The sequence below is a fragment of the Malus domestica genome, chromosome 10 (genome assembly GCF_042453785.1).
Source record: "Malus domestica chromosome 10, GDT2T_hap1".
Lineage (NCBI taxonomy): Eukaryota > Viridiplantae > Streptophyta > Magnoliopsida > Rosales > Rosaceae > Malus > Malus domestica.
In genome coordinates this window covers 39,122,707-39,139,161 of record NC_091670.1, presented here as the reverse complement: position 1 = coordinate 39,139,161, position 16,455 = coordinate 39,122,707, and the positions used below count along the sequence as shown (strand labels likewise).

General features: G+C 45.2%; 1 protein-coding gene across 1 annotated transcript; it reads left to right on the top strand.

Moving 5' to 3' along the window:
• Nucleotides 1-753: 753 nt before the first annotated feature.
• LOC103412426 (signaling peptide TAXIMIN 1-like) lies at nucleotides 754-1,297 on the top strand. Its single transcript, XM_008350990.4, has one exon. The coding sequence runs from the start codon at nucleotides 880-882 to the stop codon at nucleotides 1,120-1,122; it is 243 nt and encodes an 80-aa protein (XP_008349212.1). The 5' UTR covers nucleotides 754-879; the 3' UTR covers nucleotides 1,123-1,297.
• Nucleotides 1,298-16,455: the final 15,158 nt, after the last annotated feature.

Here is a 16,455-nt window from a genome sequence, read left to right as displayed (position 1 = left end):
CTTTTTGGGCACCCGAGTTTGGTCAAAGTAAGTAAAACAATGGGTTATACTCCATGAACTCAAGTTTGTTTTCTCCAAGTTAGGATATGATTACTTAAAACGAATGATAATCGAAATTATTTTAGAGCTCGTTTACTATCAGTAATGAAAATGAAAAGAAAGAGAATATGTTCTCTTTAGGACTTTTTTTGCATTTATTTGCACAGAACTCGTAGCGAGATTAACTAAAATCCGTAATAGAATAACACAATTTCATAAATTTGTTTAACTAGAGAGATGTGTCAATACAATTCCCTTTCCTTACATTTTTGTCTATTTCGAAATTATCCAACTCTTTATTCCCGAACTACTGATAAGTGAACGAGCTCTTAATTCTTACATTTCACGCGTTTCAGTTCACTTTTTGTATTTTTTTTTCATGTGTTTACTTGCATGTAAAGAATCAAACAAGTTAACTTCCTCTTAAAATACGTAATCAAATCCAATTTACTTCTTATTTCTATGCCCTTATTGTAATATCTTAATGAAATAAAAAAAATGCATACAAGATAAACAAATCGTGTGGAGGAGCTGATCGTAACCGTTGTTACTATAAATTCCATAAAAATAAACGACCAGGATGGGCTACAAGCGACGGACGTTTCCGAAAATATATAGGAATTCTTTGTGGATTAGGGTGTAAGGGCGGCAGCAGAATACAAGTCCTTGTTTAACTCCGTCAAATAGTATTACATATATACCGCAAATACCTATTCCTTAGTCATATCGTTTCCCACAATCGACAACAAACCAAACGAAGTTGCCTTCCCGTATCGCCTTCTACAACCTACCAACTCTAAAGAAGTAGAAGAGAAACAAGAACAGCACAAAAAACAATCAATGAGCTGCTGCTGCGGAGACGATTGCGAATGCAGGCCGCTAGGGTTTCTCCTCGGCCTGCCCTTCGCCTTCGTCGCTCTCATCCTCTCCGTCATCGGTGTCGTCATCTGGATCGTCGGGTTGGCGTTGACTTGCATATGTCCGTGCTGCTTGTGCGTGACGATCATAGTTGAGTTTGCTCTGGCGTTGATCAAGCTTCCCTTTTCGATCATGAAGTGGTTCACATCTAAGATTCCTTGTTAATTACTATTTGTTTCGTAGCGTGTAATTTGATAGTCTTTTGTTCAGTTTTTTCCGACCACTGTTTAGTTCTATCTTTCCACTTTGTGTTGATTTTTTGTTGAAGATTTGTTCAAACAATGTAAAAGAAGGCCTTAGAAATTCAATGAATTTATTAGGTTTAATTAAATTTAAGAAATTTGTGTTTGCAATTAGAAATTTTCATTAACTATTACTCAACTGAGAAATTTTCATTAGTTATTACTCGATCAAATTCTATGCTATCATAGAAACATTATCTGTGAATTCTATTGGTATCTTTAAAATTTCATAATAATAAATTGGGAAATAGTTTCGCACTCTTTTTATGTGGAAAATTCAGTAATCACTTCCCGGTTTGATGGCTCTATACGAATTAGCCGTTTTTGATCCTTTTGATCATGTTCTTGATCCTATGTGGAGATAGGATATTTTCGTTATGCCTTTAATGACTCATTTAGAAATACCAATTTATTGGGTGATTGGGGTATCACAGGAAATACCGTAACGAACTCAGTAGTTTGAATTATGAATGTGTGGCCGGGGCACATATTGTGTTTTCGGGCTTGTGCTTTTCTGCAGCTATCTGGCATTAGCGCACTGAGTCCTCAACTTATTATCCAATAGGAAAGCTTGATTGGTGTCTACTTTTGTAATGTGGTTTAATTAACCAGGCGAGATTAGGCTCAATGAACTTTGAACTATTGATGTAAAAAATGTGTCTACTTTTGTAATGTAGTTTAATTAATTAGGTGAACCTAATCTCACCTAATTAGGTTCACAAATTTTGTAATGTAGTTCACTTGTACATTTTTATCTTAAGAGGCTTCGTTGCTATAATAGTGCCCGAGAAAAATACAATATCCGTGATTTTGAGACATAATATTCTTTTGCGGATACGGAAATGATAAACACACACCACTAGCACATACATCCTGTTTAATCATGTTCGTTATTTTAATTAAAATAAAATGAAGTGTATGAGAAAGTGAAAAAGAAAAAAAGGTCCCTAAGGAGAAAATTCAAAACATACATCCATGTAATCATTTTATTCAAAACCTTTTTAAATAAATTAGAGATTGATATCTGTATATGTTCCACAATTTACAATCTGTATGGAGAAAATTAACTTTTTAAAACACTTAATTAAATGTGTAACATTCCACATCGCTCAGAGGAGTGATCTTTAAATGTATATTCTCATCTCTACCTAACACGAGGCCTTTTGGGAGCTCACTGGCTTCAGGTTCCATCGGAACTCTGAAGTTAAGCGAGTTCGCGCGAGAGCAAGTTGCTCGTGAGTTCCCAGAAACAAAACCGTGAGGGCGTGGTCAGGGCCCAAGGTGCACAATATCGTGCTACAGGAGAGTTGAGCCCGGAAGTGGTCCCGCTCGGGCTAGGATGTGACAAATGGTATCAGAGCCTAACCCTGGCCGTGGTGTGCCGACGAGATCGTCGGGCCCCTTAAAGGGGGGATTGTAACATCTCACATTGCCTAGGGGAGTGATCCTTAAATGTATATTCTCATCCCTACCTAGCATGAGGTCTTTTGGGAGCTCACTGGCTCCATCGGAACTCCGAAGTTAAGCAAGTTTGCGCGAGAGCAATCCCATAATAGGTGACCCACTAGGAAGTTGCTCGTGAGTTCCTAGAAACAAAACCGCGAGGACGTGGTCAGGGCCCAAAGCGGACAATATTGTGCTACAACGAAGTTGAGCCCAAAAAATAATCCCGCCCGGGCTGGGATGTGACAAAATGTCCCTACGGGGACATCTAATAAAATTTGTAATCACACCGAGCACAAAAGTATATGGCCCATTTGAAAAATACGACATGTGAAGTTTTGTTGGCTTAATCCCTGCCTTACCCAAGTAATGAAAAATAATTATGATTATGCACCGCAGTTTGAGTTTGATCTTTATTTATTTATTTTCTTCTAATAACTAATAATTTAATCTACTAATGCAATTGGTTGTTAAAAAGGTATCAAATGCTGATTAATTGTAGAGGATATTGGTTGTTGAAGAAGGGAGGATCATTGGTTTCTTATAGTCATTTAGAAGTAATAAATTAATCAAATCTACAACTTATTACTTTAATAGTTTGCAAAGTTTGACGCATAATCGTATAATAGGTTTTTTTAAAGGAAACTTTAACGAAAAGCTCCCGGTGCTGTTTATTTTAACGAAAAACCATATTTTTACACTAAAAAGTCAATCATGGTACTATTCACTTCACCATTTAATTTGTCCTTATCATTAAAACTCAAAGAATTTTCGAACATTTTTCATTAGTTTTTTCTTTTTTAAATTCAAGTAGGACACATTTATTTTGTATCTGTTGACCCTAAAAACTACCAAGCCTACGTGGCGCGCAGGCCAAGTAATTTATAAGCTAACTACGTCCTTCGGTGAATGCGGGGCGTGCCAACTCGTCGGTCGAGCTCGGCCGAGGAGTAAAATTCATTGATGTTGCGTTGGGTGCGCGGTTGACTTCTGCGTCTTGCGATTGTAACCGAGGAAGGAACACGTCTGGGCCTCTTGAGTTCTCGAACCTAAAGACAAGGCTACTATTCTTACGAAGTTCAATATCCAATTCGGCTTCCAATGTGCCGAATGTAGTAACTCGTAACACCTCACTTCGCCGAGAAGGCTGATGAGATGACCTCGACCAATAAGGATTCAGAAATCCTTCTCGACCGAGACTTGGATAGGTAATCAACTGTCCTCACCGTAGTGTTGTTGGTGCCAACGGAAGATGCTGCGAGACCGGCTGATTCTACGGTAACAGAGCTATCTATGCCGACTTAAGATATCACCGGTTGCTTTCACAGTGCTGTTGATGCCAACGGAAGATGTGTCAGCGAAAAGAGAAAATAAAAATCTCAAAGTTGTTGAGAGGGTTTGCGCAGGGCAGTTTTGTGTGTTGAATTGGAGACCTCATTTGTTGCACAGCCTCCTCTATTTATAGCACTGGACACCTTCAAAGTCGAGTCAAAACCCTACTCGGAGTAGGTTTTCTTCTCCTGATCAAATGCCAACTCGACCAGTCCTATTTTCTCTATGATTGTGAACCTAGTCCTTAATCGAGCCGGATTCACTTTCGGGTTATTAATCCTACCAAGACTCCTTATTGCACCAGGACTCGATTTGTCCTGCGTTATGACCTAGCCGTCTTAGGTTTGGAGGCCCACGATCCATGATATCCTTGTTGTAAGGCCTCCCGGGCCGAGAATGATTCTATACTCGGCCCAAACTAATATTTTGGGCCCAAACATTGCCCCTTCGCTTCAGAGGTCCTCGGCCTGAACCCTCTGGTCGAGCTTCGGCCTTGAAGAAGCGAAATTAAAACTCAAAACTCAAATGCTCTTATTCCCGAGGCGCATTTATTGAGCACGATTGCACGATCTTGATCCTGCTAACCACCACACTACGTGGCATTCTTTTATAGGGCTAGTCCCTAATAATGACGTTTGAAGCGTGCGGCTCCCTGAACCGCCTGAACCGTCATATCATCATGGCTTTATTGCTGAACACCACCATGCCACCTCGATCTGCGAACCATTCAGCATCGTGCAGACGCCAAACCATCTTTCACCATAAATCTCGCCGCCACACGTAATCGTGCGTCCGAAATACGAAACCCTTGGTCTTCTCAACTGGATCTTCTGAATGTTCATAATGATTAGCGAATTTCTCGGTCGATTTTACCCTTCATTTTGAATTTCGAACGATTGCCCTTCCCTCCATCGTCCTATAGATACCGAAATCCTTTCATTTGTACTTTTACGTTTTCCAATTTTCTGAATTTCTTGCCATTGCTCTCCAGTGCATATCTTTCTTCCAAATTTTCGTCTTCAACCTTTAACTCATAAAGTTCTTTTCTTGTCATTCCTTCAAACCATTCATCATGGCCTTCTTTATCTCTAAGCTTTCCAAGGAGTGTGACCAATGCCAGAAGATCATCGATCGGAGTTCAATCAAGACCATCCGATTTGAGAGCGACATGAGCACCCCTCATCAAATCTTGGGTCCTCTTTTTAAGGCGACGGTGCCATCGACCATTACTGCACTTCTCCAGGAGCATTGCTTATCACCCTTACTACAAGGGTTCGACTGGTCGAAGTGGGAGGTAGCGAGGCCCCAAGGTTCTTGGCCCTCGACTACTACAACCTGGGTAGCCTGGGTTGTTCGAATGGAAAAAATCTTTGGCGAGCAATGGAAATCCCTAGGCATCTACGACGTCATTCGCCTTTCATCTATGAAGATCATTCTGGACAAGAAGCTCCTCCTAGCGGTTTTATGCTTTTGGTGTTCGGCCACTAACACCATGGTCCTCCCTCTCGGCCCCATTGGTCCCACCATCCTCAATCTTACTGCCATCCTGGGGACTTCCCCGACTGGAATCCCAGTCAACTCTGCCCTTTCTAGGTACCCGTCGAATCTTAACTTGAGAACGCTAAGCACTGACGGCCAAACACCCCCAAAAGAAGAGGTTCACAAGCTTCACAAGAACTTCTTCAACTCTAACACCCTCTACCTCCATTTTGCCAGCCGAGGAGAAGAGGCGCTGCGAGAAAGAGAGCACGAGGCCTTCATCTTCTATTGGTACAACAAGTTTATCTGTTGTACCAAATCCAACAAGTGTCTGGTTTAGAATATGTCAGTGGCCGAAGCCCTAGCTAGTGGTCACACTCTGGCACTCAGCCTGGCCATTCTCGCCCATCTCCTACGCTGCTTGGCTGACACGACCCTAGATAAGGTCGACCCGCAGCAGAATGGTCCCCTCTGGGTCTTCCAACTCTGGCTGCAGGTCTACTTTGCTCCTCTTCGGCCGACGATTGCTGATTTCTCGCCCAAGGAATCGCTTGGCCCTCAGCTGGCTTTTCGGCCAATCCCTCATCACCAAGCCGAAGAAGTGTTCAAATACTTTTTCACTCTCGACGACCTTTCTGATGACGAATTCATGGTCTGTCGTCGTCGGGAATACCCTTCGTCGATCAGACTTCCTACAGTAGCGTGGGGTGCGGACGAAGATGATGACTTTCGTCAATCCTGGGGGTCGTTCGTGCTTGCCCGTGATCTGCCTCTCGGCTGTGAAGGTCGCTGGGCGAGTTGGGAAGTGTACCATCCCAACTTCCTCGCTCGGTAACTTGGCTACCTCCAAGGTTGCCCGGTCCCCCTTCTCTCCTCACGGTCCGTCCTAAGCCACGGATGCGAAACTGGTTCTTCAGAGAAGGAGTACAGCGACGCCAAAAAAGAGTTCCAAGAGCAGTGCCAGAAATTTCACCTTCGACCGGCCACTCCAGAATCCCTTTGCACCGACACCTTCGGTGATTGGTGGGAAGAATATACCCAACGGTTCTTTGGTGTTTCGATCGAAATCGTTCTGAACAAACTCTTTGGTGGTCGACCTAAGAAGGTTTTTGCCCCTCCAGCCCAAGGTAACGGTTTATCTCTACCTTTTTCCTTTAACTTTTTGAACTATGAATCAGCTTTGCTGACTCGCTCTTACCTTCACAGGTGGTCGGTCTTTGAAAAAGGTGGAAGTAGTCGCTGCGGCTGCGGTCGAGAAAAAATCGGTCACCTCGAAGAGGGTAAAGATCGTTGTGCAGGCCCCGCCGAGCAAACGGCCTCATCAAGAGGTCGAGCCGACCATCGAACCTCCTCAGCCCGCCAAGCGAGTCAAAAAGCTGGCGAAGAAAGGGGAACGGGAGATTCACGTTATCTCCAGCCAAACCACGGGGGTGACGACTCCTAGTGTTTCCCCTTCTCCTCCCATCGCCCAAGCCTTGGTTGAGAGATGGCCAATTCCGACTGAAGAAACAGTCCAAGAACGGCCTGTTTCTAAAGTTGGTAAACCCATCGTTGTTCCCTCGGTCGAAGCTGCACCTGTCCTGGAAAAGGCAGTCTCTGCGACAGAGAGAACTTCCCCTGCAAATCCAAAACCCTCGATCTTCGTTTTGGAAGAGAGTGAGGGGAGGGACGAGGTTCCACTGGCGAGTCACCCTCGTTCCCGTCATCAACCTCCTCCTGTGTCTGAAGTGGTTGCCCGAGTCGGTCCTCCCACGACCGACCGTGGTAAACGACAGGCTGGAGAGCCAGCAGCGGCGACAGAAACGCCCGCTCCTCCACAAGACCAGGACCTCAACCCCGTGTCTGAAGCGGCTGTCCAAGTCGGCCCTTCTACGGCCGACCGTGGCAAACGACCTGTCGGGGAGCCAGAAGCGTCGGCGAAAATGCTTGTTCATCCACAGGACTGGGATCTCAATATTCCTCCGCATGAGGCCATTTCGACCTTTGTAAGTACCTCCTACCGCTTTTCCTTGGTTATTTTGCTGCCATAAAACTCTAAACCAGGAAAATACTAAATGTCAGGTGCCTGCACACTCTTTTCATCGAAAATTCTATGCGCCGAAGGGTGTTATCTATATTTCTTTGCCGCCTCAGTGGCCATCGAACGTAGATAACCTCCATCGACTGCGTGAACTGAGAAGCAATCTAAGACACTGGGCTCGGCCATTAAGTTCTTTAGGTTCGAGCAATGACCCTGAAGATATGGCCGAAGTCTCATCTCTTTAGGTTTAAAAGAAATAACACCTCCTTGCTACCTTTTTGTGATTTTCTTGAGCTTAACCTTACCTTTGTGTGCAGGCTTCATGGGAGGTTGAGTTTAACGCCCTTTTGTCCAGCACTACTGGAGTGGCTGGTCCTTCGGCCGCCACACCCAAAACCGCTGACTCAACTGCTCTAGCTCGGTTGCAAGAGGTTTTGTCTCTCTCGGCATCGCAAGTCCTTGAACACAAAGGTCTTGATTTGTTGGGTGCATGTCTAAACAATCTCGGAGTTGATGGTCAACTAAGCGGCAAGGCTATCGTTTAGGCGTCATCCGCCTTGAAGCGGGTTCGGGAGACCTTTAGTGTCTTTGAGAACACTTTGAGGGCTGAACAAGACCTGCAAGATGCCATGGCCGTCCGAGAAATTCTCCGTCCAAAGATTGATGCTTTAAAGGGAAAAGGAGAGGCCTTGGCCGACCTCGACCGTCAAATGGCCGAATTAGCGAAACGAAAATCGTCTATTGCTTCCGAGCTTGCTAAGGACTTCGAGTCGGGCGGCAAAGCTTGCTTAACCGAGTATGCAGCGAGCACAAAACGGGTCGAGCAGTTAAAAATGGACAAAAAGAAACGGCAGGCCGAGGTCATAATGGGCGAGGTGCGGTGGTTGGAGCTGAAGGCCCTTCTCGGCACTCTTCTTCCTTCTTCGCCTTAAATGTATTTAAATGTAAACTGATCGATTTGTTCAATTTGTATGTGCTCTTTTCGATCTTAATGAACTGATTTTCTATTCCCACATTTCCCATGTGACCGGATAGTATTTCTTTAAAAATTTCCCATTGATTGGTAATTTGTGAACGAAACCGGTCCGGTCTCTAAGATGATATGCCCATTTGCCATATATTTTATGTACAACGTACGGCCCTTCCCAATTTGGCGACCATTTGCCAAACCTAGGGTTCTTTAGTCCTACTGGCAACACTGTTTGCCAAACCAATTCTCCTTCGCCAAATGTTTTTTGTCGTACCTTTTGGTTATAGGCGCGCTCGGCAATCCGTTTTTGCGCCACCAGTAAGTTATAGGCATCGCGCTTCTTCTAAATCTTCTAACTCCTGTCTTATGGACTGATTATATTCGGCGCTGATCAAACTACTTTGTTCAATTAACCGCATCGAATTTATGCTTAACTCGACTGGTAACATTGCATCGTGTCCGTAGGTTAATGCATATGAGGTTGTTCCGGTCGCCGATCGTGGTGATGTTCGATATGCCCACAAAGCCTCATTCAACTTTAAATGCCACATGCCGGCCCTATCCTTTATTATTTTCTCGAGAATGCCGATCAACACTTTATTACTTGCATCGGCCTGCCCATTTGCTTGTGGATAATACGGTGTAGATTGTTCAAGCCGAATTTTCAAACTCACCGTATATTCTCTAAACCTCTCGGCTGTAAAGATTATGCCATTATCGGTTATAATCATTTCTGGTACACCGAACCTGGTCACAATGTGTTCTTCCACAAAGTCACAAACTTCTTTAGATGTTAGCTCGGCATATGACTTAGCTTCAACCCACTTAGTGAAGTAATTGGTTGCTACCAGTATCCATGCGTGTTTGGCAGCCCCGGAAGATGGTGTAATTTTACCGATTACGTCCATGGCCCATCCTCTGAATGGCCATAGTTTAGTGACCGAATGTAATGATTCGACCGAGACCCGCTGTATAGGACCATGAATCTGACATTGTATGTACCCTCGTGCGAACTCGATACAATCATTTAATATTCGTGGCCAAAAATAGCCGTGTCGTCGTAACAACCACCGCATTTTTCATCCGGACTGATGAGCTCCGTAAATCCCTTCATGGACTTCCGTGATTGCCTGAGCATTCTCCTGGGGGCCGAGGCATAGCAGTAATAGACCATCCTCACCCTTTCGGTATAACTCGTTTTGGTACGTGACATAGTTTGTGGCGTGACTCGTGTCTTGCGGCTATGTTTGCCATTGGGATTGTCAAGGTACTGCATAATGGGATTTCTCCAATCATCTGGTATTGCCTCGACGGCACAAACCTCTATAAAGTCTTGTCGGTCTAGCAACGAAGGTAAGGACATGACTCTAGTGCGTATCACGTTGTCGCGTCGGAGGACTTGCTGGTTAACTAAGGCCGGGTATAGCTGTCGTAACATGGGTATTTCTCGGCCTAGCTTACCCCCCAGGAGTTGTGCACCGGAGGTGATTTGAGCCAACTCGTCTACGTCGGTATTATGGATCCGAGAAATATGTTCAAATGTAATACCGTCGAAAGATTCGGCCAAATAGCTGGCGACCATGTGGTAGGGTGCCAGGGTGCAACTCATGTAGCGAAAAGACCCATTAAGTTGGTTAATCACGAGTTCGGAGTCGTCGAGGATGAGGACACGGGTTGCCCGTAAGTCATGCAGGATGTCAAGGCCGATAACAAGGGCTTCGTATTCGGCCTGATTGTTTGTGCATTCAAAATCCAGCTTGAGTGAAAAATACCAGCGATCATGGTTTGGGGATTGAATGACAATTTCGACGCCAGCCGATGATGAAGTACTTAAGCCGTCAAAGTACATCGTCCAATAGTTATCGCGCTTGTCAACCATGCCGATTTCGACGTCAGTCCCCCCAAAACCATAAGGGGAAGGGTGGTGAGCAAGGAAATCAGCTAGTGTCTGGCCTTTGACAGCTTTCTGCGGCACGTATTGCAAGCAAACTTCAGACAACGCCATTGTCCACTTCCCAATTCGACCTTTTACGATGGGTTCGAGTGAGCATGTAGCGGATGATGTCAGTCTGGGCAATGACTTATGTGACCGATGGGAGCATGTAATGCCGAAGTTTAGAGGCGGCGAAAAACACGGCGAGACAGAGCTTCTCAACGGTGGAATAATTGATTTCTGGTTTATTAAGATTTTTACTGAGGTAAAAAATAGCGTGCTCCCGCCCGGCATCGTTATCCTGGGTGAGAAGGCAGCCGATGGACTCTTCAGCCGTCGAGATATATAGTTTGAGAGGTTTACCGCGTCGGGGTGGAACAAGGACAGGTGATGTCGTGAGGGAGACTTTGATTTGTGTAAATGCTGCCTGATGCTCATCGGTCCACTCAAATTTATCTGAGTCCTTAAGTTTCAAAAGCGTCGAAAACGCTTTCATTTTACCTGCCGAGTTAGCTATAAATCGGCGGAGAAAATTTATCTTATCGAGTAAGGACTGCAGTTGTTTCTTCATCGTCGGGGGTGGAGCACTGACGATTGCACGTGCTTTATTTTCATCCACTTCAATCCCACGGTGATGCACTAGGAAACCGAGAAAATTACCGGCCGACACACCGAACGTACATTTGGTAGGATTCATTTTGAGATTGTGTTGACGCATACGGAGGAAAGCCTGTCGGAAATCATCCAGATGAGTCCGCCGTTGTTTGGATTTAATTACAACATCGTCGATATAGACTTCGACGATGGTTCCCATTAAATCATGAAATATGGTGTTCATTGCCCGTTGGTATGTGGCGCCGGCATTTTTGAGGCCGAATGGCATAACAATCCATTCGTAAGTGCCGAGTGTCCCCAAGCAGCGAAAAGCAGTTTTGTGCATATCAGCTTCGGCAATGAAAATTTGGTTGTACCCGGCATGGCCATGCATAAAAGATAAGATGGCATGATTTGCCGCAACATCTATTAACAAATCTGAAATCGGCATGGTATACTCATCTTTGGGAGTTGCCAGATTCAGATTTCTAAAGTCAATGCAAATACGCAGTGCACCATTTTTCTTTAAAACAGGAACGATATTGGCCAACCATTCAACGTACCGAGCTGTCCGAATGAACCCGGCGTTTAAGAGCCGAACCAGTTCGTCCTTGATACCGAGTTGTACTTCGGTCGAGAATCGGCGAGGTGGTTGACGGAAAGGTTTACATCCAGGCTTAATACGTAACTCATGTTCGACGAAAGTACGATCTAAGCCAGGCATTTCATGATAGCTCCAAGCAAAACAATCTTTAAATTCCTCCAGTAGGGCACGAAGTTCGGCCTTCATAGGTTGGGGAAGTCAAACACTAACAAATAAAGGCCGTGGGTCATCGGCCGTCCCAACATTAATTTCCTCCAAGGGATCTTTGACTTGGGGCCGATTATCTTCGAGCTCGGCCGGGGCGGCTTGAATTTTGTCAAGAGATAAGACAGGATCATTATCTCCTTCGGTGAGGAACTCGACGAGGTTAACGCCCGAATTTGGTTGTTTAGATATAGTATACCAATGAGCCAGCAGTCGTTCCATAGTAGATGAAACAGTGGCTCTACGTTTTTCCTGATCGGTGTCAAACATCAGGGTCGGGGATGAAATTAGCTAAACCGAGTCTCGCCGAATCCTGATGGACAGTTTCAGCGCCAACCTCAATACCTTTTTGAACAGAAATCCGAGTCGGCCGTCCTTCGTCATTAAAACCCTGTAGGATGATATAGCCGACGTGGTCATCATAATACCGTGCTTGGATCATGTTAGTTTCGAAGGGCTGACTATCGGCCGGGTGAACGATGACCGATTTACCGTCCCAGAAAACTAGCACTTGATATAATGATGAAGGAATACAGCTGGTTTGATGAATCCAGTCTCGACCGAGCAGTGCATTATACTCGGTCTTGGAATCGACGATAAAAAAAGGCGGTCATGTGATTACGGCCGGCAATATTTACCGCTAAAGGAAGCACCCCTTTGGTTTGGGATTTATCGCCGATGAAACTGCTCATTGTGATCCCGGAGGGAATGAGTTCGTCATTGGAGCGACGTAACGCCTTCATGATGTTTACAGGTATGATATTGACCGTGGCTCCGCAGTAGACAAAAAATTTGGAGACTGGATACCCTTCGATATGGGCCGTGACATACAATGGCTTTAAATGATGAAGTTTGGCCGATGATAAGTGAGGAAACAATTCGGCCAAAGCTGCTTTGATGTTGTCATCTTTTGTTGTCGAGTCATCATTAGCAACAGTTACAAAATCAATGTGACCGGCTTCCTCGGCAATTACGTCACCATCAAGGAAACTTGGTTGGGATGTGCTCGACTGAAAATCAGCGGGCAAAATATGGATCATACTGATTTCCATGTTATCCAGGACCGACGGGCCCATCGGGTTACCATCATCCTCTTCCGCCTCTTCTCGTTCCTGGTCACCGACTGCCGCATCTACTTGCGGTGGAGTAGTACTAAGAGATTCTTCTGCGCCTTCTTCAATGGTTTGTTCTCGCAATGTCTATTCGGAAGCCTGTTTGTTCTGTGCAGATACCTCCGGTGCGTCTGAAATCAGAATTACGTCTAGGATTGATGCCAGGATACGAGCTTGCTCTTGGTACATTATACGGGCATCCCTGGTGTCGAGATAGGCATCCAACTGTGCAACTCGTGTTATTTCATTGGCCATGAGGCCGAAGAGAGAAACGGCTGAAAAAACTTCGAAGTGATATCGTAAATATTGAAGGTCCTCCATGGAGAAATGAAGGTCGGCTGCATCGATGTCAGTATATGGGTCGACTTCAAAACCAAGGACATGAGCTTCCCGTATGTGCTGGAACCGAGCTTTCAATCCTGGGTCTGAAGTCCTCTGAATGATTCGCTCGGCATCTGGGTAAGTTAGGACAAAATCTATTGTGTTTTGACATGCTTTCGGCAAACCATACAAATCGTTGGCCGAATGTTTCTTATGAAACTCTCGCATATATTCTAAGGCCTCCCCGAGGAATGGTGGATGTAAATTCCATCGAATTTTGATCAAAGGCTTTTGTGTGGCTGGCGGGGTCAATTTGCTTTCAGCTTCTTACCTGAAATGCTCGAGACGTGCCTTCATCTCCCTAGGCCGAAGAAGAAGTTTGATTCGTTTATCAGCCTCTTCGAACGTGGTTTCGATATCTTGATTGACCAGCCGTTTCCCTTGAACCAACTCCGTCATAATCGTTGGAGGTGGTCGTTCATCGTCGGTGGTATTTGTGTCTTTCGGCCGCCATTTAGGGACCGAAGTTTCTTGGGCTGCCCGTCGGCGGGCCATGCAATCTATTCTTTGGTGCTGGCATTTCTGGGATTTAGATAGTGCGGTGTAGACGCCTTTCAAAGAGTGATATGTATACCAACGTTGGTATCTAGGTTCGGGAGGTTTGAAAGTTTTTTGGCTCCGCGATGATTCCGAGCTGCTAGAGTTACATATATAGTAGTCCTCGTCATAAAATGAAGCATCAAAATCAAGGCGCCGTCTGACTGAAGGTGTCTCTTCCATCCTCACTTTAGGACTGAGCCTATCAAAAACCCCTTGATGTTGGCCCACGTTGGTCACCTTTTGCTGGGTTGCGGCTGTAGGTTGTTCCATTATAAGCGGAGAGGACTTTCCCTCTGGCTCAATGTTGACCTTTGCTCTACATTTACTGCATAAAACCGCCGTCTCACTGTCTTCATCAGTGCTGTAATCCATCATAGGCTTGACAATAGCGGGTCCCGTTAAAGTTGTAGGTGGTTCGTTTGAACGAAAATCGACCATGAAACGTGGCCGAGAGTTCTGATTATGAAAGCGTTGCGTCGCAACAGCTTCGGCCTTCCCTTTCCCTTTGTCCTTAGGTAGGCACGCATCGACCATATTTACTGTTGCCGTGGGGAACAGGTCAGTATCAACGCTCATCTTCTTCTCTGGAAATCTCAGTTTGCCATTATCAATCCAGCTTTGGACGTTGTCTCGAAACACGACGCAATTGTTTGTCGTATGTTTGCTTGAGTTATGGTATTTGCAATATATCTTTCCTTTAAGCTCTTCGGCCTTGGGAATGTTGTGCCCAGGCTGAAGTTTGATGATCCTCGCTGATAACAGTTGATAAAAAATTGCATCGGCTTTTGTAATATCAAAAGTATAAACTTTTGACGGTTTCAGTGTTCCTTCAGTGGCCGAGCGGGTTTTGACTTCCTTAGAGTCAACTTGAGTCAGTGCCTTGCAAACGTATGGCTTATCTATCACTATCTCAGCTGCATCCACGCTAACGCATTCATCCTCGGTCGATGCATAATTGATAGTAGGATTCTTGTAAATCGTCCATCGAGATGGAGCTTTCGAAATCTTTTCCTCGCGGAGCAAATAATCATACTGCTCGACATGTTAGGCTAATTCATACATATCCCGAAAGTTTGCCCCCAAGAATTTCTTTTTGTATTCGACGTCAAGACCGTTCAGAGCAAGTCTGACGAATTCGACTTCGGGAGAGGTACTCGGCACCAATTCCTGGCTGATTTAAATCTGGTAAGATAATCCATTGGTGACTCGTCGGATGCTTGAGCCATCCTTGCTAGCGAGGATACTGACATTTCTATCCCCGACCGATAAAACTACTCATGAAATTTCTCGACCAACTCCTCCCAGCTCTGGACGGAATTCGGTGGGAGGTTGATATACCAAGCGAACGCTGAACCGATCAGCGAGAAATTGAAAAGTCGCAGCTTGTGAAAGTCACTATTGACGTCTCCACATTGCGCGGTGAAACGAGCTACATGTTCTAACGAGGATAAGGATGATTCTCCGGTAAAAAGGCTAAAATCTGGGATTTTGAAACCTTTAGGGTATTCGAACTGTTCCACATAAGCTGGATACGGGTGTATAAACGTAGGGAACTTCGGCCCTTTCTTCATGGCCGAATCGATCATCTGTTGGACCTCGGTCATATCGACGGGTGTTGCTTCTACTCTCTGGTCGGATCCGTCTGACCTACTATTCGATCCTCATCCTCTCTCCAAGTTAATTGGTTTGAGCCGAGCAGGGATTGGCTCGGTCGGTGCACTTGGTAATAGATTATTCCTCGGTGGCAAATGTTGGGCAAGATCGAAAGTTCTACCATCGATGACCTTACTAACCAGTATTTCAAGTAATCTGGTTTGTGCCTCACTGGTATTGCGTATCACGTCATGAAGTTTATCGATTCCTCGACTAAACGTCTGTTCAACCGTCCGAGATTGCTCGTCAAGCCGTTTTCGAAGAAACGACCTTGTTGGTGGATCAGATCATTCGCCACCATCTTCGTCATAATCCTCTATTATCCATTCATTGAGGACGCAGGTGTTCTTGTCGAAGATTTCGAAGCTGCGAAACTGACCGTCGAGATTAACTTCCCTTTCTCGGCGAGTTGCGCTCGTGGACTCAAGTGTTACGGCGCTGATGGGATTCTGCGCCTGTGGCAAACTGTGTCCTATGTTCTGAGTTGGTAAATTGGCTGTTGATTTTCCCATAGCTGTTTTCTTTTTTACCGATCGTGTTTCAATTGGCATAAACTTCGTAGTTTAGCACTGGGTCCCACTGGGCGTGCCAAAATGTTGACCCTAAAAACTACCAAGCCTACGTGGCGCGCAGGCCGAGTAATTTAAAAACTAACTACGTCCTTCGGTGAATGCGGGGCGTGCCAACTCGTCGGCCGAGCTCGGCCGAGGAGTAAAATTTATTGATGTTGAGTTGGGTGCGCGGCTGACTTCTGCGTCTTGCGATTGTGACCGAGGAAGGAACACGTCTCGGCCTCTTGGGTTCTCGAACCTGAAGACAAGGCTACTATTCTTACGAAGTTCAATATCCAATTCAACTTCCAATGTGCCGAATGTAGTAACTCGTAACACCTCACTTCGCCGAAAAGGCTGATGAGATGACCTCGACTAACAAGGATTCAGAAATCTTTCTTAACCGAGACTTGGATAGGTAATCAACTGTCCTCACCGTA